The 25,443-nt window shown below is 44.0% G+C and overlaps 1 protein-coding gene across 6 annotated transcripts; it reads right to left on the bottom strand.

Annotated features, from left to right (window-relative positions):
* Nucleotides 1-52: 52 nt before the first annotated feature.
* Nucleotides 53-24,486, bottom strand: tfpt (TCF3 (E2A) fusion partner). Of its 6 annotated transcripts, none has more exons than XR_011889720.1 (7): nucleotides 23,187-24,486; nucleotides 22,342-22,412; nucleotides 20,977-21,046; nucleotides 16,253-16,486; nucleotides 15,276-15,458; nucleotides 11,838-12,722; nucleotides 53-262 (listed from the first exon to the last, which is right to left on the bottom strand). XR_011889720.1 is itself a non-coding variant. In XM_072283239.1 (6 exons), exons 1-5 carry the CDS (start codon nucleotides 23,409-23,411, stop codon nucleotides 15,321-15,323), a joined length of 738 nt encoding a protein of 245 aa, XP_072139340.1. In that variant the 5' UTR covers nucleotides 23,412-24,486; the 3' UTR covers nucleotides 8,204-12,725; nucleotides 15,276-15,320. The 6 variants fall into 6 exon arrangements, 4 of the variants coding, with proteins under 4 accessions (XP_072139340.1, XP_072139339.1, XP_072139338.1 ...); XR_011889721.1 differs by lacking the exon at nucleotides 53-262 and adding an exon at nucleotides 8,219-8,366; XM_072283239.1 differs by lacking the exon at nucleotides 53-262 and having other exon boundaries at nucleotides 8,204-12,725.
* Nucleotides 24,487-25,443: the final 957 nt, after the last annotated feature.

The following is a 25,443-nucleotide window of genomic DNA, read 5'->3' as shown; positions in this document are numbered from 1 at the left end:
CTCATCCAGCTCCATCACCAATATAATCTTGCCCACCATCGAGGACATCTTCAAAATCGGTGCTTCACGAAGGCTGCCTCCATTGGAAGAAGATCCCCGTACTTGAACAATCCGTCGCTCTCTTCATTTTGATGGTGAGTGAGAGCCTGTCGCTGCTCGAGATGGAGGGGCTTGAAGAAGTGGCGTGGAAGGTTGTAACATTGGAACAGCGAACTGCTGGTCTCTGTTCTCGGTGTTGCAGGAACAACCTCTCTCTCTCTGTCTGAGATACCAAAGTACTGGATTATGGACTGGTTTTTATGTACTCTGAATCAAGGTCTCTTTGGGGTCTTTTGCTGTTGCATGGTAGGGGGTGGGGGGAGGGTTGGTGCTTTTACTGGTACAAGTGGCGGGGTTGATGATTTAGCTGCTGCTTCTGTGAAGTTTAGGGGGAGTTGGAGCTTCTATTTTCTATCATTCATTCTGTGGCGTCTTTTGTTTTGTGGATGTCTATGAAGAGTAAGAATTTCAGGCTGTATACTGTACACATTCTCTGATGGTAAAGGAACCTAAATCTAAATCTAAAACCATCTGAGAAATGCCTTCTTCTTGTTACTATCATCAGGACGAAATGCAAGAGCCTGAAGACCCATCCTCAACAGCTTCTTCTCCTTCGCCATCAGATTTCTGTAGAGCATTTTTTTTGCACTATTTTGTTTGTAGTTGTATGTCTTTGCACTGTATTCCTGCTGCAAATGAGAGCATGATAATAAACCTCACTCTGATTCTGATGTGCTGGAGGAACTTAGTGGGTCATGTTGCATCTGTGGGAGGATAACACTTCCTGGCCCCATGGACTTACTGAATTCCTCCAGCAGATCGTTTGCTGCTTCAGATCCCAGCTTCTACAGTGACTTGTGTCTTCTGTGATTCCGAGAACCAATTTAGTGACCTTTGAGCAGACCTGTATAGCAAATTTTAGATGTGATCACAATCAGGACCCTCTATAACTTACACATCCTCAACTGCTTCTTGTACCTGCATGACGTAGAATCAGAATCTGGAATACATGTGGTGAATATTTGTTATTTTGTGGCAACAGGACAGTGTAGTACATAAAAATTATCAAGAATTACAACAATGTGTAAAAATAAATAAATCATGCACAAAGAGAGTAAAATCGTGAGATAGTGTTCATGGGTTCATCAATCATTCTGCAATCTGATGGTGGAGGGTAAGAAACATTGCGTTTGCATCTTCAGGCTCCTGCACCTCCTTAGTGATGGTAGTAATGCGAAGAGGGCATGGATGTTCTGGATGGTGGGGGCCCTTTACAATAGATGCCACCTTCTTGAGGCATCACCTTTAAAAGATGTCCTCGGTTGTGGTGGGGGGGGGGTGGTGTCTGTGATGGAGCTGGCTGAGTCGACAGCCCTCCTCAGCCTCTTGTGAAGCTGGGCACTGGCGCCTCGACACCAGACGGTGATGCAGTCAGACAGAATGCTCACCATCACACACCTATGGAAATTTGCAAGAGTCTTTAAATTGCTGATTTCTTTACAGCACCCAGATCTCTCTGAAAACTAGCATCTTTCAATCTGGTCAATTAAAAATAATCTGAGTTCCTGTTTTTCTATCGAAGTGGATGACTTCATACTTTTGAATATTTATTCCATTTGCCCCATTCTTGTCTATTTACTTTGTCTGTATTCTCCTGTAGCCTGCCCATCTCTCTCCTTACAGCCAACACTGCCACCCAGTGTATATCTGCCACAAATTTAGATACATTCAGTCCCTTACGTAAATCTGTGGATAGTGAACACGTGTGGCCACAGTACTGACTGCAGAGACTTACAGCTTGCCACAGCCTTTCAATCTAAAAATGAATCACTTATTCCATCTCTCCAGGTCCTGATCATTAACCAGTCCCTGCTAGTATATTAACCCAATACTGTGCACTGTAATTTTGTTCAATAATTTCTTATGTGATACTTTTCTTGCGTTATTATGTCTGTACATAATAAAGAACTCCCGTTCCTAGTGGGGTGGTTCACCCAGAGCTGGAAATGATGTTGGTGAACAAAACACACACACACTCTTTGTGGGCTTAAGGTTCTGAGGAAAATGTGATCAGGCTGAAGCCATTCTGTAAATCTGTTAATAAAACAGTTCTAGCAATTTTTAACCAAAAAAGTTTGTCTTGGTTAAAGAACAAACATAACACGGTGTCAGAAGTTGGTGTGAACTCTAAATAAGAAACTTAATTGAATACTGTGAGTGACTAAGGAAGAGACACTAGGTTCTGATGGAGAGAAGCTACTGACAAAAGAGTATGCTGTCTCAAAGTTCACCAAGAAATTGAGGTGAGAGCCTAAAAATCTCCTCAATGGATGATCTAAGTCCTCACACACCTATGCAGTTTACCTGCAATCTAGCTGATAATTGGAAATGCGATTCAATATATATTTAGCAGCGAGCAGAGCCAGCAGGGTGGAGTGAAAATTGAAAGCGTCTACCTTTCTACATGTAATTGGTGAAGATTCTTTGGACATCGACAACAGTTTTCAAATTGATGAGACAGACTTTACATTAGACACTCTGATGACAAAATTTGAGAAGTATTTTGTCCCAAGTAAAAACATCACGTTTGAAAATATAAATTCTTTTCCTGTGAGCAGAAACAAGGTGGCAGCTTTAACCAATATTTAGCTGAGCTCCACACGCTGAGTAAGTCCTGCGAGTTTGGAAATTTGAGAGACTCAGTAGTTAAAGATAGAGTAGTCTGCAGAATCTCAGATAATGGACTTAGAAGGATTGCTCCTTGACAAAGATTTAACGCTAGAAGAGGCTGTGAATATGCGTAGGGCAGTGGAGACCACACGAGCGCAAGATAAGGAGCTGCAAAGGGCAGAAACAATAGTGCATGTTGTGAAAACAGAGGGGTAGAGCACAAGGCTTTTCACAAAGCAACCGCAAACCAAAGAGGTAGGCTCAAGCAGCAGATGCGGCAAATGTGGAGGTATGCACATCCCAAAGAAGTGTCCTGCTTATGGAAAGTCCTGAAATAATTGTGGGAAGAGGAATCATTTTGCAAAGTGCTGCAAATCTAGCAAGAGAAAGGTGCACGCGGTTGCTGAGGAAATGGAGGATGCCTTTGTGGATTCTCTGCAGACTGTGGGTGCTAGTAAGACCGAATGGATTGTTCCAGTGACTGTGAATGAGACAGTAATTCCATTCAAGCCTGACACTGGAACCCAGGTAAAGCTGTTGCCTATGGATGATTACAGTACTCTCAAAGTAAAGATCAAGATGTACCCTGTGAAATTCAAAGGAACAGGCTACACTGGAGAGAATGTTCTAGTAAAGGGGGACTGTATAGTAGGGTTGCCAACTTTGTCACTCCCAAATAAAGGACAAAAGTAGCAGTCAAGTACGGGACACTTGTTTTAACCCCGAGAAAAACTACCATGAAGCCTTGCGCGGGCACCTGTGTGCGCTTGCATGAAGTGCGCATTCATGACATGTGCATGTGTGTACGTGCGATTTTTTTCTCTACAGATCGGTTTTGGCTTAATCTTCTCAATTCTGTTCAGTGAAACTACACTGTACACACATTATTTCTACTTTATATAGGTTGTGTATTTATCATATCATTCCTGCTTTTACTATACGTTAGTGTTATTTTAGGTTTTATGTGTTATTTGGTATGATTTGGTAGGTTATTTTTTGGGTCTGGGAACGCTCAAAAATTTTTCCCATATAAATTAACGGTAATTGCTTCTTCGCTTTACGCCATTTCGGCACGAAATGTTTCATAGGAACGCTCTACCTTAGCGGGGGAAATATGGGACAAGGGCGGTCCCTTATGGGACAAACCAATTTAGCCCAATATATGGGATGTCCCGGCTAATACGGGACAGTTGGCAACCCTCTGTATAGTGACCTTCAAACACAAGGGAAAGCTCCTTAAAGCACAGCTACTGATGGTTGAAAAGCGAGTACAACCAATATTAGGTCTGAGTGCATGTGAAAAGCTCAACTTGTTTGCAGTGGCTTCACAGACCAAAAATGACCATACTTCACTCATGGAAGAGTATGCAGCTGTCTTTGAGGGGCTCAGATGCTTACCTGATGTAACTTGAGAATCTCATTACAGCATCCATGAGAGCTTCAGAGAGGTTCTGCAAGAAAAGCACAAGAACTCCACCTTCCACAGACAATCGGTACCAGCTACACTAGCATAACAGTCACCCCAATGCTGAAGAGAGTGATCATGATGAAGAAGTCACCAGTGTTGTTTCTGAAACATGCAGCTGCGGTTTAAAATCTGTTTCTCATCAGTTTTCAGTTAAAGGCTGGAAATCAAAAGTATCCCCACGATCTTCACCGAAATTGAAGTGGAAAAATAAAAAGTAAGATGGGGAGACCACGCAACTCCCAGGGTCAGAATAACTGCAACAGTTCAACACAATCCAACAGGAGGAGTTGGTCTTTATGATACTCAGGCAGCAGAAGAAGCTCTGTGAATTGAGACAGAATCAGTTGGAACTTGTGCAAAAACTCACTGATCACGTGGATGCACAGTAGCTCAGGGCTCCATTATGAGGCACGTGGAGAGAATTATGGTCACACAGCAGGAACAAAAACAGATGAACAGATAGGACCTTGGAACAAGGATGCGAAAGAAATTAAAATGTAGATCAGAGTTCTCAAAGGGATACTAGAATTCATGCAGCGAGTGAAAGCAAGACATCTGTTGAAACAAATAGCAGTCCAAAAAGGATCATTAAGCCACTACAGAGGTTTGAGAGAGGCTGAGTGAATAGGGGACTGTATTTGCTCATGACAATTGAAGTTAATGTAAATATCACATATATTTTCACATATCATATATCATTTTCAAGAACCTCCTTTGAACCCTTTCCAGTTTCAGCACATGCTTTCTAAAATAAGGGGTTTAAAATTGCACACAATACTCCAAGTGAGGCCTCACCAGTGCTTTATAAAGTCTCAACACTATATATCCTTGCTTTTATATTCTAGTCCTCTTGAAATGAATGCAATTTGCCTTCCTCACCTTACTTAACCTGCAAATTAACCTTTAGGGAAACCCGTACAAGGACTCCTAAATCCCTCTGCACCTCAGATTTTTGTATTTTCTCTCCATTTAGAAAATACTCGAACCTTTCATTTCTTTTATTAAAGTACATGACCATATCTTGGCAACGCTGTATTCTATCTGCCACTTCTTTGCCCATTCTCCTAATCTGTCCAAGTCCTTCTGTAGCCTCCCTATTTCCTCAAAGTTACCTGCCCCTCCACCTATCTTCATATCATCTGCAAACTTTGCAACAAAGCCATCAATTCCATCATCCAAATCATTGACATATAACAAAAAAAAGAATTGTTCCCAACACAGATCCCTGTGGAACACTGCTGGTCACCAGCAGCCAACCACTCCCTTTAGTTCCATTCTTTGCCTCTTGCCAATCAACCACTGCTTTATTCATGCTAGAATCTTTCCTGTCATATCATGGGCTCATGGCCTGTTGAGCAGTCTCATGTGTGGTACCTTGTAACTTTGCTGACTACGGCTTATTTTATCATATGCCTGAAACCTTTACAATCGACTCCAACATCTTCCCTACCACTGAGGTCAGACTAACTGGCTTATAATTTCCTTTTCTCTGCCTTTCCCCTTCTTGAAGAGTGGAGTGACATTCACAATTTTCCAGTCTTCCAGAACCATTTCAGAATCTAGAGATTCTTGAAACATCATTACTAATGACTCTAACAATCTCTTAAGCCACCTCTTTCAGAACCCTGGGGTGTACACCATCTGGTCCAAGTGAATTATCTACCTCCAGACCTTGCAGTTTCTCAAGACCTTCTCTCTGTGCACACTTCATGACCCCTGACACCTGGTATTTCCTCCATACTGCTAGTGTCTTCCACAGTGAAGACTGATACAAAATACTTATTTAGCTCATCTGCCATTTCCTTGTCCCCCATTACTACCTCTCCAGTGTCATTTCTCAGCAGTCCAATATCCACTCTTGTCTCTCTTTTATATTTTATGTATCTGAAGGAACTTTTGGTATCTTCTTTAATATTATTGGCTAGCTTTTTTTATATTCTATCTTTATCTTGTCAGTGGCTTTTTTAGTTGTTTTCTGTTGGTATTTAAAAGTTCCCCAATCCCCCAACTTCCCACTAATTTTTGCTCTATTATATGACCTCTCTTTGGCTTTTATGTTGGCTTTGACTTCCCTTGTTAGCCATGATTGTGTCATCCTTCCTTTTGAATACTTCTTCCTCTTTGGGATGTATATATCCTGTGCCTTCCAAATTACTTCCAGAAATTCCAGCCATTTGCTGCTCTGTTGCCATCCATCAGGTGTTCTTTTCCAATTAATCCTGGCCAGCTCCTCTCTTGTGCCTCTGTAATTCCCTTTACTTCACTGTAATAATGATACATCTGACTTTAGCTTCTCCTTCTGAAATTTCAGGATGAATTCGATCATATTATGATCATTTACCCCTCAGGGTTTTCTTACCTTAAGCTCTCTAATCAATTCGGGTTCATTGCACAACTCACTTATTCCATCTCTCCAGGTCCTGATCATTAATCAGCCATTGCTAGTATATTAACCTAATACCGTGCACGATAATTTTGTTCAATAATTTCTTGTGCGGTGCATATTAAAGTCTTCTGGACATCACATTACTGGTTCCTATGCATTATTTTACTAGTTATAACCGCAAATAAGCTGTAACAAATCTATAAACACAAGATATTTTGCAGATGCTAAATGCTGGAGGAACTCAGAAAGTCAGGCAGCATCTATGGAGGGAAACAAACAGTTGATGTTTTGTGCTGAGACCCTTGACCTGAGACATAGGGGTGTGGAAGAGGAACTCTAGATAATGGAGTGAAGATTTCTACCATGAATCCTGGAGTACTGAGCGGAAACATACACAGGAGACAGAGAAATATAGAGAATTAGATTAAGGCCAGCACTGTGAATGGACATGTTTACCTTGAATTAGGTTAGCTTTATTTGTCACATGTATAATCAAAATGAACGATAAAATGCATTGTTTGATCAACAACCAACACAGACTGAGGATGGGGGCAGCCCATAAATGTCGCCAGGCGATACGGGGAGAAGGCAGGGGAGTGGGGATGACTGGATCAGCCCATGGCTGAATAGCAGGGCAGATTCGATGGGCCGAATGGCCTACTTCTGCTCCTATATCTTATGGTCTTATGGCATGCCCATAACTTACTCACCCTAAGCTGTACAACTTTGGAATGTGGGAGGAAACTGGAGCACCTGGCGGAAACCCACACGGTCACAGGGAGAAACTCCATGCAGACAACGGTGGGAACTGAGCCACTGTTTCCTCTTACAGCTGTTGGTGTAAAGCGATACACGAACCACTACGCTACCATGCTGAAAGTAAAGTAAATGCGAAAAGTGAATGGAGATTCAGATGGGTGGCTGCAGAGGATATTAAGAGCAGATGCATACTGCATACACTTAAATTGAAATTATCAGTCTAACAGTGGACTCAGGCAAACAGAGATGATCTTCATTTACTTAGCAAAGGGATGGATCCATGCAGCTTTGGAAAGTTCATCTTCGTTTTCAACTATCATCATCTGAATCCCATTGGTGGCAGCAAATTTAATGTGAGAGTTCTCCTTGCAGGGGTGTGCATGAATGGCCCACCCCACCACCAAGGACATGCTCTCTTCTCACCTCTGCCATCAGGAAGAAGGTGCAGGAGCCTCAGAACTCACACCACCAGGTTCAGGCACCGTTATTACCCCTCAATCATCAGGCTCTTGAACCAGAGGGAATAACTTCACTCGTCCCATACGGCACTGTTCCCAGATCCTATATAACTATGCTTCAACTCATGTTCTCGATATTTATTGCTTATTTCTTTTTATTATTATTATTATTTCTTTTTGTATTTGCACAGTTTTGTTGTCTTTTGCTCACTGGTTCTCTACCCTGTTGGTGCGGTGTATCATTGATTCTACTGCGGTTAATGAATTTATTGAGTATGCCCATATGAAGGTGAATCTCAAGGTCATCTATGGTGACATATATGTTCTTTGATATTAAATTTACTTTGAACTTTAAAAATGACTGTCTCTGGGGCGACCCCATTATCTTGTACAAAAACAATCTCATTCTGTTGGGGCAGAAAAAGAGAGTTAACTTTATTTTTTCTTTACTCTTTTGTATTCATCGATTGGTAAATAGGTTTAGATTTGTCACATGTAGCGATCAATAGTAAGAAACTTTTACAGAATCAATTAAAACTGAAGCTTTTCTCAGGTTCTATTGTATTTCTCTGTTCTACTTAAATGCCTGCAAGAAAATGAATCTCAAGTTAGTACATGGTGACCACTATATACCGGAGTCATAGAACCTTAAAACCGTGCAGAACAGAAACAGGCCCTTCTGCCCATTTAGTCTGTGCTGTATCATTTAAATTGCCTTCTCCCATTGACCTGCACCAGGACCAGAGCCCTCCATACTCCCACCATCTATGCATCTATCCACACCTCTTAAACTTTGAAATCGAGTTCACATACACCGCTTATGCTGGCAAGTTATTGGAAGGTACTCTAAGGGACTGGATATACAAGTATTTGGATAGACATGGACTGATTAAGGATGAGTTGTGCATGGTAGATCATGTCTAACCAATCTCACACAGTTTTTTTGAGGAATTTACCAGAAAGTTGGTGAAAGCAAGGCAGTGGATATTGTTTACATGGAGTTTAGCAAGGCATTTGACAAGGTCCCCCATGGGAGGCTGATCAAGAAGGTTCAGTCGCTCGGCATTGAAGATGAGGTAGTAAATTGAATTATGCATTGGCTTTGTGGGAGAAGTCAGAGTGGTGGTAGATGATTCCCTCTCTGACTGGAGGCTTGTGACTAGTGGAGTACCGCGGGGATCAGAGCTGGGTCCGTTATTGTTTGTCATCTATATCAGGGGTCCCCAACCTTTTTTGCACTGCGGACCGGTTTAATACTGATAATATTCTTGCGGACCAGCCGACCGGGGGTGGGGGGAGGTAGGGTTGCCAACAGACAGGAGTAGCAATCAAATACGTTTACTAAGAAGACTACAATGACCATGAAGCCTTGTGCGGGCACCAGTGCGCATGCGTGTACCAGCCGACGATGTTGATAATGATTTTGATGATATTTTTTCCCTTTCCCCCCTTCTTTCTTCTCTTCCCCCCCCCGCCCCGTAATTCGTTTTTGGCGATTCTGCTCGGGGGGAGGGGTTATTCACGACCGGAATATAGGTGATAAGTGGCTAATACACTCAATTTCGTTTCTAAAATGATTTATCTAACGAATTTAATATTAAACACACAGTGCATATTCTCCTCGCATGAATATAGTGATAAGTCGATTATCAGGGGAGGACGGGGAGCTTGAAGTGTTGAACGAACTTCCAGTAGAAGTGGTAGAGGCAGGTTCGATATTATCATTTAAAGAAAAATTGGGTAGATATATGGACAGGAAAGGAATGGAGGGTTATGGGCTGAGTGCAGGTCGGTGGGACTAGGTGAGAGTAGCGTTCGGCACGAACTAGAAGGGCAGAGATCGCCTGTTTCCGTGCTGTAATTGTTATATGGTTATAAAAGTCAATAGCATCATAACATTTAAAGTAACATTTGGATATTAAACACACAGCGCACATTTTCCCCGTATGAACATATAAACTCATTGCAACACACCAATATCGCTGAATCAGTGGGAGCCCTGGGCTTGTTTTCCTGCAACAAGACGGCCCCATCGAGGGGTGATGGGAGACAGCGATACTCGAAGGGGGTTCCTTATGTCCAGCCTGTTCCGCAGTTTAGTTTTTGTTGCATTCATTGCAGAAAACTGTTGGAAATGAAACCAACGTTTTCAGTGCCTTCCCGACTATCTCAGGATATTTAGCCTTGACTTTGATCCAGAATGCCAGCAGCGATGTTATGTCAAACATACTTTTCAGCCCACCGTCATTTGCGAGCTCAAGGAGTTGATCTCGTTCCTGCCCTGACACGGATGATGCATGGGTAATAACCGCGCATGCGTTCAAGCTCAAAGTGGGCGTGACAGGGAATGAGGAAAGGTGCAGCTGACTCATATCGCCAAATCATATTGTTTCCTCGCGGCCCGGTGGTTGGGGACGCCTGATCTATATCAACGATCTGGATAATGTGTTTAACTGGATCAGCAATTTAGCAGACTACACAACGATTTCGCGGCTCTTGAACGCAATGACTCTATTAATAAAGGTAAACTTGCCATATGACTTCTTTACTACCCGATCAACTTATGCAGTCAGTTTTGGGGAGCTATAGACTTCGACCCCCAAGATCCCTTTATCCATATCGTTCCTGCTTCACCCTGCTGTGTCTGCACCCTCTTCACGTCGTCACTCTGCTCTCCCTGATGGTACCTCTTCACTCTGTCCAGCCCAGCTCCTGGTTCAACCTGCAAGGTATGCTGTGCCGTCTCCCTTTCAGGTCTGTTATCAGCTGCACATCGCAGGTCATTTGGCCCATCAAGTATACACCATCATTCCATCAATGTCTGATTTATTATCCCTCTCAATCCTTTTCTTTTGCCTTCTCCCCATAACCTTTGACGCCATTACCAATCATGCTCCGCTTTTAAATATACCCAATGACTTGGGCTCCACAGCTATCTTTAGCAATGAATTCCAGACTCTTTGTTGCAGTAAAACACAGTTAATTTACTGAATTTAGCAGAGTAGGAAATCAATAATGTTAAATGACAGAATCTAAAGGAATATAAAAGAAAGGAGGTAATGTTGAGGCTTTATAAGGCACTGGTGAGGCCTCACTTGGAGTATTGTGAGCAGTTTTATCTAAGAAAGGATGTGCTGACATTGGAGAGGGTTCAAAAGGGGTTGACAAAAAAATGATTCCAGGGTTGAAAGGCTTATCATATGAGGAGCATTTGATGGCTCTGGGCCTATGCTCACTGGAATTCAAATGTTGAAAGATCTTGATAGAGTGGATGTGTATGGTTGGGGAGCCTAAGGCCAGAGGACACAACCGCAGGCTAGAAAGGCATCCATTTAGAAAAGAGATGAGGGGCAATTTCTTTAGCCAGAGTGCAGCGAATCGGTAGAATTTATTGCCACAGGTGGCTGTGGAGGCCAAGTCATTGGGTATATTTAAGGCAAAAGTTGATAGATTCTTGATTAGTCAGGATCAGAATCCGGTTTAATATTACCAGCATGTTAATTGAATTTTTTGACTTTGTGGCAGCAGTACAATGTAATACATAATATAGAAAAAATGTGAATATTATATATTTATTAAATTAATTAAGTAAGTAGTGCTAAAATAGAAGTAAACAAGTAGTGAGGTAGTGTTCATGGGTTCAATGTCCATTCAGAATTTGGATGATAGAGGAAACAAAATTGTTTGTGAATCATTGTGCGGCTTAACACTTCTGTACCTCCTCCCTGATGGTAGCAATGGGAACAAGGAATGACCTGGATGATGAGAGGCACTCAGGACAGGAAGAGACATGGGGAAGAGGCAGGGGATTGGGGTTGAAAAGAAAATGGTTCAGCCATGATGAAATGGCAGAGCAGATTCCATGGGTCAAAATGCCTAATTCTGCTCCTCTATCTTATGGACTTCTGTACTATGGTAAAATTGTTATACCTTATCTTTGAAATGTGGACAGAAATGTAATAAAATAGGTAGATGCTTTATTGACCCCAAAGGAAGCTACAGTTATACATAGATATATAAATATTACAAGAGAAGTAAGAAAGAATAAAAAAGTTACCTCAAAGAGTCGAATTGAAGGGGGTCATCACTTCCCCAGCTATAGATTGATCCATTATAGAGCCTATTGGCCAAGGATAAGAATGACCTTATATAGCACTCCTTGGAGCAGCGCAGTTGTCTTAGTCTATTACTAAAAGTGCTCCTTTGTTCAGCCAAGGTGGCATGCAAAGGGTGAGAAACATTGTCCAGAATTGCCAGGATTTTCCGTAGGGTCCTTTGTTCTACAACAGCCTCCAGCGTGTCCAGTTTGACTCCTATAATAAAGCCACCCTTTCTATTCAGCTTATTGAGCCTGTTGCCATCACCCATGTTGATGCCAATACTCCAACACACCTTCTTCTTCTTTGGTTGTCCATTGAAATCCGATGACGACATCCACTTGTTAAACTGTGAGATCTTCACACCACTGCATAGAAGATAGTATCAGTGACAACAGACTGGTAGAACATGTGAAGGAGAGGCCTGCATATGCCAAAGGACGTCAGTCTCCTCAGGAAGTAAAGGCATCTCGCCCTTCTTGTATACAGCCTGTGTTGGTGCTCCACTCAAGTCTGTCATCCAGGTGCACCCCATGTACTTGTAGGTCCTCATCACATCCATGTCCTCACCATCAATAGTAACGGAGCAGTGCAGGCTTAGTCTTCCTAAAGTTCATCACCATCTCCTTTGTCTTCCTGATGTTGAACTGCAGATGATGCTTGCACCATTCGAAGAAGTCCTCCACCAGGACCCTGTATTCAGCCTCCCATTATACACCCAACTATTGCTGAGTCAGTCATCACAGAATTTCTGCAGGTGATATGACTCAAGTGTTGTATCTAAAGTCCGAGGTATACAGGAGTGCAAGGACAGCACCTCAAACGTAACCAGTCCATTCTTTACCCTGCTGGCAAAAGAATGACCAATAAGTACTTCTCTGGAAATCAAATAAAACAGCAGAAGTAAACACAAATAAAAACGCCGGACGAATTCAACTGGTCAATAAATACTTGTCTTTTTGATCTGGTACAGAATTATGCCAATATTTTTTGCTCCATAACAGGACAAGCAAAAATCTCCTTTATCTCACACACATTGTGTAGTACACTGCTCAGTACAAGAATCTGTAAATCATCTCAAAAATGATACCGCAACACACTTGATATGAGATTTGTTACATAAAGGAAACTATTGAGCTCTCTGAACCCAATACTCCTACACCCTGCACAGGAATAACTTGAATGGTGTCAAAAATGAACTGCTTTATTAAATTACAGCAAGAACACAACAAAAAGGAATTCAATAACATATTTCATACATTACTTTTCTTGGGTACTGTTCTTATTTCTGACCAATCAAGTTGGATTTATGCAAACATGAGGAAATCTGCAGATGCTGGAATTTCAAGCAACACACATAAAGGTTGCTGGTGAACGCAGCAGGCCAGGCAGCATCTCTAGGAAGAGGTACAGTCGACCTTTCGGGCCCAGACCCTTCGTCAGGACTAACTGAAAGAAGAGCTAATAAGAGATTTGAAAGTGGGAGGGGAAGGGGAGATCCGAAATGAAAGAAGACAGGAGGGGGAGGGATGGAGCCAAGAGCTGGACAATTGATTGGCAAAAGGGATATGGCAGGATCATGGAACAGGAGGCCTAGGGAGAAAGGGGGAGGGGGGGAAAGCCCAGAGGATGGGCAAGGGGTATAGTGAGAGGGATAGAGGGAGAAAAAGAATTTGTGTATATAAATAAATAAATAACGGATGGGGTACGAGGGGGAGGTGGGTGGCGCTCTGTCAGCCAGAGAAAGCAGGATCTCCCAGTGGCCCCACATTTTAATTCCACGTCCCATTCCCATTCAGATCTGTCTATCCACGGCCTCTTCTACTGTAAAGATGAAGCCACACTCAGGTTGGAGGAACACCACCTTATATTCCGTCTGGGTAGCCTCCAACCTGATGGCATGAACATTGACTTCTCAAATTTCTGCTAATGCCCCACCTCCCCCTCGTACCCCATTCGTTATTTATTTATATACACACACTCTTTTGCTCTCTCTCCTTTTTCTCCCTCTGTCCCTCTCACTATACCCCCTGCCCATCCTCTGGGCTTCCCCCCTCCCCCTTTTCTTTCTCCCTGGGCCTCCTGTCCCGTGATCCCCTCATATCCCTTTTGCCAATCACCTGTCCAGCTCTTGGCTCCATCCCTCCCCCTCCTGTCTTCTCCTATCATTTTGGATCTCCCCCTCCCCCTCTCAAATCTCTTACTATTTCTTCTTTCAGTTAGTCCTGACGAAGGGTCTCGGCCCGAAACGTCGACTGTACCTCTTCCTAGAGATGCTGCCTGGCCTGCTGCGTTCACCACCAACTTTTATGTGTGTAAATTGGATTTTTGATGTTTTATCTCCACAATTAATCACATATTCACAGTTATTGAAACATTTGACTTATTGTTACTTCAAGGATTGATGGAAAAGCAGGAATTACTGGACAATAAGAAGAAGTTACTGCACTGGTCAGAACATCTCTATCTCCGTACCTTTAACAGTGCAGAGAGAACATGTTCAAAAGCAGCACAACACACACAAAATGCTGGAGGAACTCAGTAGGCCAGGCTACATCTATGGATAAAAAGCACAGTCGATGTTTCAGGTCGAAACCCTTTGGCAGGACTGGAGAAAGAAAGCTGAGGAGTAGATTTCAGCTGTTTTTCCCCAGTCCTGCTGTAGGATTTCGACCCGAAATGTCGAATATGCTTTTTTCCCCATAGATGTTGTCTGGCCTGCTGAGTTCCTCCAGCATTTTGTGTGTGTTGCTCAGATTTTCAACATCTGCAGATTTTCTCGTTTGATGTTTAAAAACGGAATAGATAACCCTCAAGGTGTTGGAAGTAAAGGGAACATCTAACATGTACCCGGACAGTACAGAGCAGAGGTTCCCAACCTTTCTTATCTCATGGAGGAAGATCATTAAGCAAAGGGTCTGTGAACCCCAGCTTGGGAACCCCTGGTATAGAGGGAGCTATGTACAGAAAGGAAGATGGGAAAGAGAGACACAACAGGAGAGGGCGAGAGGGAAAGACAGTCTCCATCTGACAAGAAGGTGGTGCAGAGTGGCTGAGAAGGAGGGAAAGTGAGACAGATAATGGAAGAGCATGAGAGATAGATTTAGATCCTCTCCTAGACCTAGCCTGTTCTCCTATTCTTTGCACTCCTAATCCCAACTTTGCTGCCCATCCTGCCGCCTCCTCCCTCAGCATGGTATTTTCTCAGACGAATACCACTGGAATGAAGACCCTCATTAACATAGAACACTGCTGCTTTATTTTAATGTCACTGCTGACAGTGTCACAAAACATGTGGCCAGGGATCTGAGGGGGTGGGCCCTAAAATACTGGAAGGTGGGGGTGGTTCAGGTCCTTTGAACTGGCCTGCCTCCAAGTGCCAGTCCCTATTCAATCACCAGCTCTCTTCTTCCGATGCCTCCATAAACACAGGATTGAGGGCTTCAGTCAAATTCAGGGTAGACAGCAGGGCTGGAGTATTCTCCATACACAACCTTCCTTTCAGGGCTCTCAGTGTTCCAGGGACGGGACAGGGGCTCACTCCCTTCCCGGGGTGACAGCTCTTCATCGCTGGAATCCTGCTGGGACAAGATATAGGGAGCAGGATAAACAAGTAGTGGTTAGTCGCAATGGAAACAACCCCTTGGCATTCAAATGTCAATAATCCAAATGGTCCAAAATTCTTTCCATTCATTTCCACCGTTCTTAATCCCAATGGAACCGACTCCTTCCCATTCACTCCCCCTGTCCATAATCCTAATGGAACCAACTCCTTCCCATTCACTCCCCCTGCCCATAATCCCGTTGGAACCAACTCCTTCCCATTCACTCCCACCGTCCATAATCCCAATGGAACCAACTCCTTCCCATTCACTCCCGCTGTCCATAATCCCAATGGGACCAACTCCTTCCCATTCACTCCCCCTGTCCATAATCCTAATGGGACCAACTCCTTCCCATTCACTCCCTCTGTCCATAATCCCAATGGAACCAACTCCTTCCCATTCACTCCCACTGTCCTTAATCCCAATGGAACAAACTCCTTCCCATTTCCTCCCACTGTCTGAAATTCCAAGGAACAAAACTCCTTACTGATTACTCCTTCTATCTAAAATCCCAATGGACACCACTTCTTCTCAATCACTCCCACTATACTCAATCCCTTATCATTTACCACCACTGTTCAAAACCCCTACCCATTCACCGCAACAATCCACAGTTCCAATGGACCTAATCCTCTCACATTCACTGCCATTGACCACAACCCCAATGAATACGACCTCTTCCTATTTGCTCCCACTGCCCACAATTCCAATATGCCCAACCCCTCCCTATTTGCTTGCACTGTCCACACTCCCAGAGGACCCCTACCTACCCGTTTGGGGAGGTCACGGCCGAATTTATAGAAGGAATTCAAATGCCTCTTGTTGGTTGGGCCCTCTTTCTCTTCCTTTACTCTCTTCCTCTTGTGAGTGCCCCCCTCACTGGGTGTGGGACTGTCCGATCCCTGCGAGCTGTGCTTGGCTGCTGGGGTTTCCTCTCCCTCTGGGAGCTGGCCGCTCGGGGGGTTGTCCAACAGCATTTCCTCGCCTCCTCGGCTGCCCTCGTCCTGCACATATACACAAAGACATTGAAGCCCCGTACACCAGTCCTCGCTAAATTGCTACCAGGGATCACCGGTGTCCAGAAACCCAACCGGACCAACCACAGAAACACACAAGGCTACAGAATCAGGTCAGAGGCTGAGTATTGCTGGCTCCTTGTGCTTTTGCAATCCAGAGGTCTGGAAGTCAAGAATGAAGCATGAAACCTGTTGGTTACTGCCGTGTTTTTAAGTACTACAAGAATAAAGAAGTTGCGGTCACTTTATACAAAAAAAAAACTAGCTCCAACTAAAAGGATAACAACATTCTAGTGATAACAATTAACCTACAATGGTGCTAGAAAGTATGTGAACCCTGAACAATTTCTATTTCTGCATAAATGACCTAAAATGTGATCAGATCTTCATGCAAGTCCTAAAACTAGATAAAGAAAACCCAATTAAATAAATAACACAAAAATATTATACTTGTTCATTTACTTATTGAGATAAAATGATCCAATATTACCAATTTTGGTTAAATTATCCAATATTGGTTAAAATAGGTAGGTAGTTGGGAAACAAAAGAAGAGTACTCAACTTCGTATTAGCTCAGTAGTATTAAGTATTATTTGGTAACTGGAAAGACATAATATAGTAATAGTAATACTACTTTATTGATCACGGGGGGAAATATACAATCCTGTGCAAAAGTATTAGGCACCCTGGCTATATATATGTGCCTAAATACTTTTGCACAGTACTGTATATAAAAATAGAAGCATAAGAAAGTTAAACTACAAAAAACAGAACAATTCTAGACTCGGCACTGGTAGGTGGCGGGGTGGAGATACATCTCTACCAAAGATGTAAGACACTCCTTCCCTCTGCTAGCCTGTAGGTCACCCTTGGGCAAGGTGTAGCACCTGCTTAGCCCCCCACGAACAGGATAACGTAAAGCCATGGAGCAGGTGGTGGATGGTCCTATGAGCAGCTGGTGCATATCACAAGTCCTAGTTATGCGACCACTGACGCCAGGCAATCTCTGAAGAGTATTGGTAATGGCTGGGGTTGCCTGCCTTGTAAAGACACTGTCCAGAAGAAGGCAATGGCAAACCACTTTTGTAGAAAAATTTACCAAGAACAATCATGGTCATGGAAAGCCGATGATCGCCCACATCATATGACATAGCACATAATGAACAAATGAACATCCTAATTCAACAGTATCCTGCAGCGAGTGCTTCATGTCCTAATGCCCCAAGGCCTTACAGCCATCTACAAGTGTAATGGAATGCTTTCTCCAACCCAGAGAAGGGTATGGAGCGAGTGAGAGTCACACACATAACACCTATCACATTTATCCACATTAACTTTCCACTGTTTACAACACACAAGTCAGGAATATGATGGATTACCCTCTAGTTACCTGATTGTTAGTCCATGTACTCAATATAGGACATAGAATAGTACAGCACCCTTCGGCCCACAATGTTGTGCCGACCCTCAAACCCTGCCTCCCATATAACCCCCCACCTTACGTTCCTCGATATACCTGTCTAGTAGTCTCTTAAACTTCACGACTGTATCTGCCTCCACCACTGACTCAGGCAGTGCATTCCATGCATCAACCACTCTCTGAGTAAAAAACCTTCCTCTAATATCCCCCTTGAACTTCCCACCCCTTACCTTAAAGCCATGGCCTCTTGTATTGAGCAGTGGTGCCCTGGGGAAGAGGCGCTGGCTATCTACTCTATCTATTCCCCTTATTATCTTGTACACCTGTATCAAGTCTCCTCTCATCCTCCTTCTCTCCAAAGAATAAAGCCCTAGCTCCCTTAATCTCTGATCATACTCTCTAAACCAGGCAGCATCCTGGTAAATCTCCTCTGTACCCTTTCCAATGCTTCCACATCCTTCCTATAGTGAGGTGACCAGAACTGGACATAGTACTCCAAGTGTGGCCTAACCAGAGTTTTATAGAGCTGCATCATTACCTCGCGACTCTTAAACTCTATCCGTCGACTTATGAAAGCTAACACCCCATAAGCTTTCTTAACTACCCTATCTACCTGTGAAGCAACTTTCAGGGATCTGTGGACATGTACCCCCAGATCCCTCTGGTCCTCCACACTACCAAGTATCCTGCCATTTACTGTGTACTCTGCCTTGGAGTTTGTTCTTCCAAAGTGTACCACCTCACACTTCTCCGGGTTGAACTCCATCTGCCACTTCTCAGCCCACTTCTGCATCCTATCAATGTCTCTCTTCGACAATCCTCTACACTATCTACAACACCATTAACCTTTGTGTCATCTGCAAACTTGCCAACCCACCCTTCTACCCCCAACGTCATATTACTTAGAACACCCCTCCAACATCCCCCGTGATGGAATACCCTCCACTCGTCAGGGTGTTGGTAGTGCGTGCATTCAATATACATTATGTTTACCATGTCAATAAAGCACAAATCAGGAGTGTAATGAAATACTCTCCTCTTGCCTTGGATTCAGTCTGTATCACATTGCTAAAGTCACCTCTCCACCATAAACTGAATGGCTTACTATCCAGTCAACGTTTCAGAAACAGCTTCTTCCCCTCCGCCATCAGATTTCTAAACTGACAATGAACCAACCCATAGACACTACACTTTTTACAAAACCTATTTCATTTTGTATGTGTTCACGGGTTGGTTCAGTGTCCATACATAGACGGACACACATACACACACACACACACACACACACACACACATATATATATATATCCCCAGACCCAAAAAATAACCTACCAAATAGCACATAAAACCTAAAATAATACTAACATATAGTAAAAGCAGGAATGATATGATAAATACATAGCCTATATAAAGTAGAAATAATGTATGCACAGTGTAGTTTCGCTTAACAGAATCCGGCAGTTTGAGCCAAAATCAAATTGTCGAAAAAAAATCGGCACGTACACGCATGTGCATGTCATGCATGCACACGTACACGCATTCGCACGTCATGCATGCACACACACCTGCCCGCGCAAGGCTTCATGGTCATGGTAGTCTTTCTCGGGGTAAACACAAGTTTAAAGCGAGCGTCTTTTTTTGTAAAAGCAAAAATCCTCTTTCGGTTAATGAAACCAGGTACTAATGTAGGTCTTTCGTAAAAGTGAAGTGTCGTAAAGAGAACGTTCGGAAAACGGGGGACACCTGTGTGTGTGTGTATATATATATATTTGATTGTAAATATCAGTGATAATAAACCTGATTCTGAGTGCAGCTCAGCTCCAATGACACACCAGAAGTGTGACACTATCCAGGCTGAGGCAGCCCAGTAGACGGACTATTCCCTTCCGGCACCATTGGTGCTCTGTGGCTGCTGGGAAGACTGTCTATAAAATGCACTGTGGTTCTTTGCCTGGTTTACTCTGACAACACCTCCTGAATCTGTCACCTCTACTGCAGCAGGCGCAGATGTAGAGGAACCCAGCCTCCCTCGCAGTCACAAACTACCCTGAATTGGGAAAACATCAACTGCTCCTTCACTGTGACTGGGACTGAATCCTGGAACTCCCTCCCTGGTATCGCTATAGGAAAACCTTCTCCATCTCACCTCTGTCTTCTGTGGGATAGTAGGGTAATGGCAAAATCCAGGAAAGTGCTGATGAAAAGAAGGGTGGTGCAGAGTAATTAGGACAGTGACAAATTCCATACACCACCGTAAAGGTGGACATTTCCTGGAATTAATTACCACAACAAGCCTATCTCTTCTCTCCCCTTCTTCCAGCAACTCGCGGGGCAACACATGGGACTGCTTCTTCCCAACAGTGTTCTTTGGATCAGCTCGGAGAAATCGATCTCTGCAGAACAACTTCCAGATGAGTGAAGAAAACCAACTGAGGGGGAAAATAGCTAAAGTTAAAGAGGAACAGAACAGGGGTTGAGTGGGGAGGTTGAGAATCCCTGGGAAGATCCAGGCAGGGGACATAAAGACTGTAGTGCACAGGCCCATGATGTTGTGCCAAACCAGCTAAAAAGCAAATCGAAAACACACAAACACTAACCGTTCCTACCTACACCACGTCCATATCCCTCCATCTTCCTCACATCCATGTGCCTATCCAAACGTTTCTGAACAGGCCCCAATGTATTTGCCTCTACCACCTTACCAGGCAGCGCACTCCTGGCATCTCCCACTCTCTGAGCGAAAAACTTACCCTTCACGTCTCCTTTGAACCTACCAATTCTCACCTTCGTGCCCTCTGGTATTAGACATTTCAACCTTGGGATAAAGGCCAAAATGGGAGTAGCCTAGACCTCCCAAGAATTTCAGAATGTAGCAGGAATAGTGGAGTGGTTGGGGGGGGGGGGGCAAAGGGGGCGGGAGACGGTGTTGGAAGGGTTCAGACCAGGGAGTAGGAAATGCAGCAATCAAGAAATTTACAATGACAGGGAGGGGGTGAGGGTTGTGGATGGAGAGGTGAGTGATAGTGTTTGGCGCTGAGCTCAAGCAAGCATCTATTACCTCGAGCAGTATGGTCAGCTGGGCTGTTCGATAGGAATCACCATGAGAGTCCAGGCACTTCATCAGGAACCTGGTGAGCACAGAGAAAAGCATCAGTGAAAAAAAAACTCTGACAGATTACCCCCGTCTCTCTCTAACCCAGGGTTAGAGTGCAGTGATGTGGGAGGACAACAGCTTAAATACTAGCTAAGTTTTCCTCTCAATGTTTTAGAAACAGATTCTTCTCCTCTGCCATTGGATTCCTTAACAGTCCATGAACACTACCTCACTCCTTTAACACTATTCTTCTATCGTAACTTACAGTAATTTTTACATGTGTTCGGGTGGAAATCAAACTCATTCGTAAGGCCAGTGATGTTGTGGGGATGGAACTGGACTCTCTGACGGTGGTGTCTGGAAAGAGGATGCTGTCCAAGTTGCATGCCATCTTGGTCAATGTCTCTCATCCACTACATAATGTGCTGGTTGGGCACAGGAGTACATTCAGCCAGAGACTCATTCCACCGAGATGCAACACTGAGCGTCATAGGAAGTCATTCCTGCCTGTGGCCATCAAACTTTACAACTCCTCCCTTGGAGGGTCAGACACCCTGAGCCAATAGGCTGGTCCTGGACTTATTTCCTGGCATAATTTACATATTACTATTTAATTATTTATGGTTTTATTACTATTTAATTATTTCTGGTGCAACTGTAACGAAAACCAATTTCCTCCGGGATCAATAAAGTATGACTATGACTATGAAATACATCTTCACCAAAGGTGTAAGGCGCTCCTTCCCTCCGCTAGCCTGCAGATCACCCTTGGGCAAGGTGTAGCACCTGCTTAGCCCCCTGATCAGGATAATGTGAAGCCCTGGGAACAGGTGGTGGATGGTCATAAGAGCTGGTGCCTATCACAAGTCCTGGTTATGCGACCACTGACGCCAGGCAGACAATCTCTGATGTTGGGTGGGGTCCCCTGCCTTATATAGACATTGCCCAGAAGAAGGGGCAAACCACTTCTGTAGAAAAATTTGCTAAGAATAATCATGGTCGTAGGCCATGATCATCCACGTCATACGACACAGCACACAACGATGATGATAATTAATTTTTTTATATGCCTTGCACTGTATTATTGCCACAAAATGACAAATTTCATGACATACAGGTATATCAGTGATAGTAAACCTGATTCTGCTTCTAGTTCAGGTGTCATTCTGTAGTGATCTGGAGCAGGATCATGGTAATTTCCCCACATTCTAATCTGTAGGTCACTGGGTCCTGACCAGGAGTAGGAACGCTGGCTGACCTCCCCGCTTTCTTTAAGCCACAGCTCAGTGAGCAGTAATCGGGTTGCAAGAACAGAGCTACATATGGTACCTTCGCTCCTTCTTTAACCGCTGCGTTATCTTCCTCACATTTTTTAGTCTGTTCAAGAGTTTTTCATTTACCTGGAAAAGAAATCATGAATCGCAATTAAATCCTTGTGATTTTTACAAAGCAGTTAGTCAACCTTTAAGTTATATTGGGGTTAAGATGGTTTGGTGTCACTGTAACATAACGCTATTACAGTACCAATGATCAGCAAAAAAGATTCAATTCCCACTACTGTCGGCAAGGCATTTGTACGTTCTCCCCACGACCGTCTGGGTTTCCTCTGGGTGCTCCGGTTTCCTCTCATGGTCCAAAGATATATGGGTTAGGGTCAGTAAGTCGTGGGCGCCAGAAGAATGCAAGACATGCGGACTGACCCCGGCGTGTCCTCGGACCGCGTTGGTCACTGATGCAAAATGACACATTTCACTGTTTGTGTTTTAAAAATAAAGCTAACATTTCATTTTTTATGCAAGATGGAACACAGGCATTGTAACAGAGCCCTGCTTCCCCCATCCATTCGGACCAAGGCTGATTTGCAACCTCAGTCTCATTTTCCTGCCCTATCCCATTTACTCAATTCCCTTAATATCCAGAGAACTCTCCAACTCTTTCATCTCTGACCTGTTGTAAATGGATTTGCTTAAACTACTTCCTAGTTATAAGAAAGTCACTGACTCTTTAGTTCTCCCACCACAGAAGCTGCCTGATCTACTGGGTGTTTCCAGTATTCACACATCTCCCTCACAATGCGAAGCTCCTCAAATATTGTGACATTCGTGCTTCACTCTGAGGCTGGATTTGCAACTCAGAGCGAGGGAACATTGAAATGTTTCTTCTGACAGACTTACCGTCTCAATCTCCTTGCACCTTCGCTGCAGCGCGTGGTACTTCTTCCGGTACAGCTCGCGCTGCCTTGCTGCCCCGTCTTCCTCCGCGGTGTCGCCGTTCAGCCCTGCGTCCGCGAACTCCACCTCTTGCTCCAGCTCACTCTCCAGAATGTTGCCGCCAAACAGCGGCGGCAGGGCCAGTTCAGAGCAGGGGCCTGAGAAGTCGTCGAAGCCGACCGCAGACATCGCGAGCGGGAGGACGATGTGTGCACAGTTTTTGTGCTTTTGATGCCACAAAGAAACAAATTTCACTACATATAAGTCAGTGATGATGAACCCGATTCTGATTCTAGGCTTCCTTCTAACAACCTAAATAATCTCTATAGATTTCTGTCAGGGGAAATGTAGTGGGAAGGGATACAGTAGTGGCCGTATTTCCGGCAGGTTGTTGGATCAAACCTCCGGACTTGGCAGTACTCTGCCTTCCTCTGAGTGGCCCAAATGTTCAGTGTCAAACTGGCATTCCCTACAGGAGATCAGTCCCGTCTCAGATTACCAAGCCTGTTGGCAAGAGAGAACAGACGTGGGGGAGGAGTGGAAAGCAGTTTTAAACATCTCTATGAACCATTTCGGCGGCAAGCGGGTCAGAGGTCAACTCCCAAAATGCTTCACCCAGCTTCCTTTTCGTCAGGTCGGATCCATGCGCCGAACTGCGGCTGAAAGACGGGTGGGAGATCATCTGGGTGAGTGGCAGTTGTTTAACCCAATCATTCTCGGGGCGAAACCTGCATTCAGCCAATTAAAGAAAAGGATAGTGGGAGCCGGCCTGTGAATGATTGACAGGACGAGCCACCAATCACTGACAAAGAAAAGCGACAGCTTCGATTGATGAGCAGACAGCCAATCAGTTTGCTGGAATTGCGGACGTAAACCAAGCAGTTGTGACGGCCGTTAACGTAACATCAAAGTCCAAGTTATCCAATCAGGCGGAGATATTTTACGACTCCCACGACAATTCGGGAAAATGCTGCTAGGATTTTATAAGGATCAGAGGGCGGGGCAAGCAAAGCTCCGTACTTAGCTAAAACACTTAACTTTTTTTCCCCGTGCGGTTACGTGCCGTCTTCCAAACAACGAAACACGCGTATGTCCTTATTTTGCTCTGTCCAGAGGGTGCGGTCTGGCTGACGGGCACATGGTGCGCAAGGCTGGCTGTACTTCGGGACGTTCAATATCCCGATGAAGTGGCGGCGCTGAGCGGTCCCACGTATGGTGATCATGGGCAGGATTCCCTCTTCACCCCAGAGATGGGCCTCCTCGAGTCCCGCCACCCATTGGTTGCTTTTCTTACAAACTTCGCTCCTATTGGCCTCCTTCACAATGTTGCTCTTCTACTGGTGGTTGTTCCAACTGCAGCCTTTCCATTGGTTGTCACTCCAACTTCCGCCTTCCATTGGTTGGATCTCTGAACGTCCTTTCGACTATTGGTTGACCTTCATCGTCTATATTTTCCTTAACAGTGGCTTAATTTATTCCAATCTGTTGGCTTTCTTACTATATTTCCCCTCCCCAACATTGGTTGTCTTTATGAGGCTCCGTTCTACGCCAATGGTTGTCCTGTTGCATCTCAACGTGGTGGATTTTAGCTTTTGTAGTATTGACTGGAATTTATTAAATGTTTCCACTTACTGCTTAACTCATTACGCCCTTGCGTCGTATTGTCCGTCTGTACTGTACATGCTTTATTCTATTCTGTTTTCTGTTGTCCTGTGTCAATGCACTGTTGTAATGAAATGATCAGTATGGGTGGCAAGTAAAATAGCCTTTCACTGTACCTCCATGCATGTGACAATGGTAAACTCACTTACCTATGTAATAGTACTATTAGAGATGGCATATCAAGGTAAATGAAACTTGGCAGCTGATGGATGGAAAACATTGATCAAAATTCTTTATAACTTTCATGCCAGTTATTGTGATGGCAGACACAATCTTCACTAGGCCTCAGACCACCTGGACAATACAAACACCTATGTCAGGATGCTGTTCATCGACTATAGCTCAGCATTTAACATTATCATTCCCACAATCCTAATTGATAAGTTACAGAACCTGGACCTCTGTACCTCCCTCTGCAATTGGATCCTCGACTTCTTAACCAGAAGACCACAAACTGTATGGATTAGTGTTAATGTCTCCTCCTTGCTGACAATCAACACTGGTGCACCTCGGAGGTGTGTGCTTAGCCCACTGCTCTACTCTCTCTATACCCTTGACT

The sequence above is a fragment of the Mobula birostris genome, chromosome 19 (assembly GCF_030028105.1).
Source record: "Mobula birostris isolate sMobBir1 chromosome 19, sMobBir1.hap1, whole genome shotgun sequence".
NCBI lineage: Eukaryota > Metazoa > Chordata > Chondrichthyes > Myliobatiformes > Myliobatidae > Mobula > Mobula birostris.
Note: the sequence above shows the minus strand (reverse complement) of the source record. Positions and strands in the feature narration are given on the sequence as shown.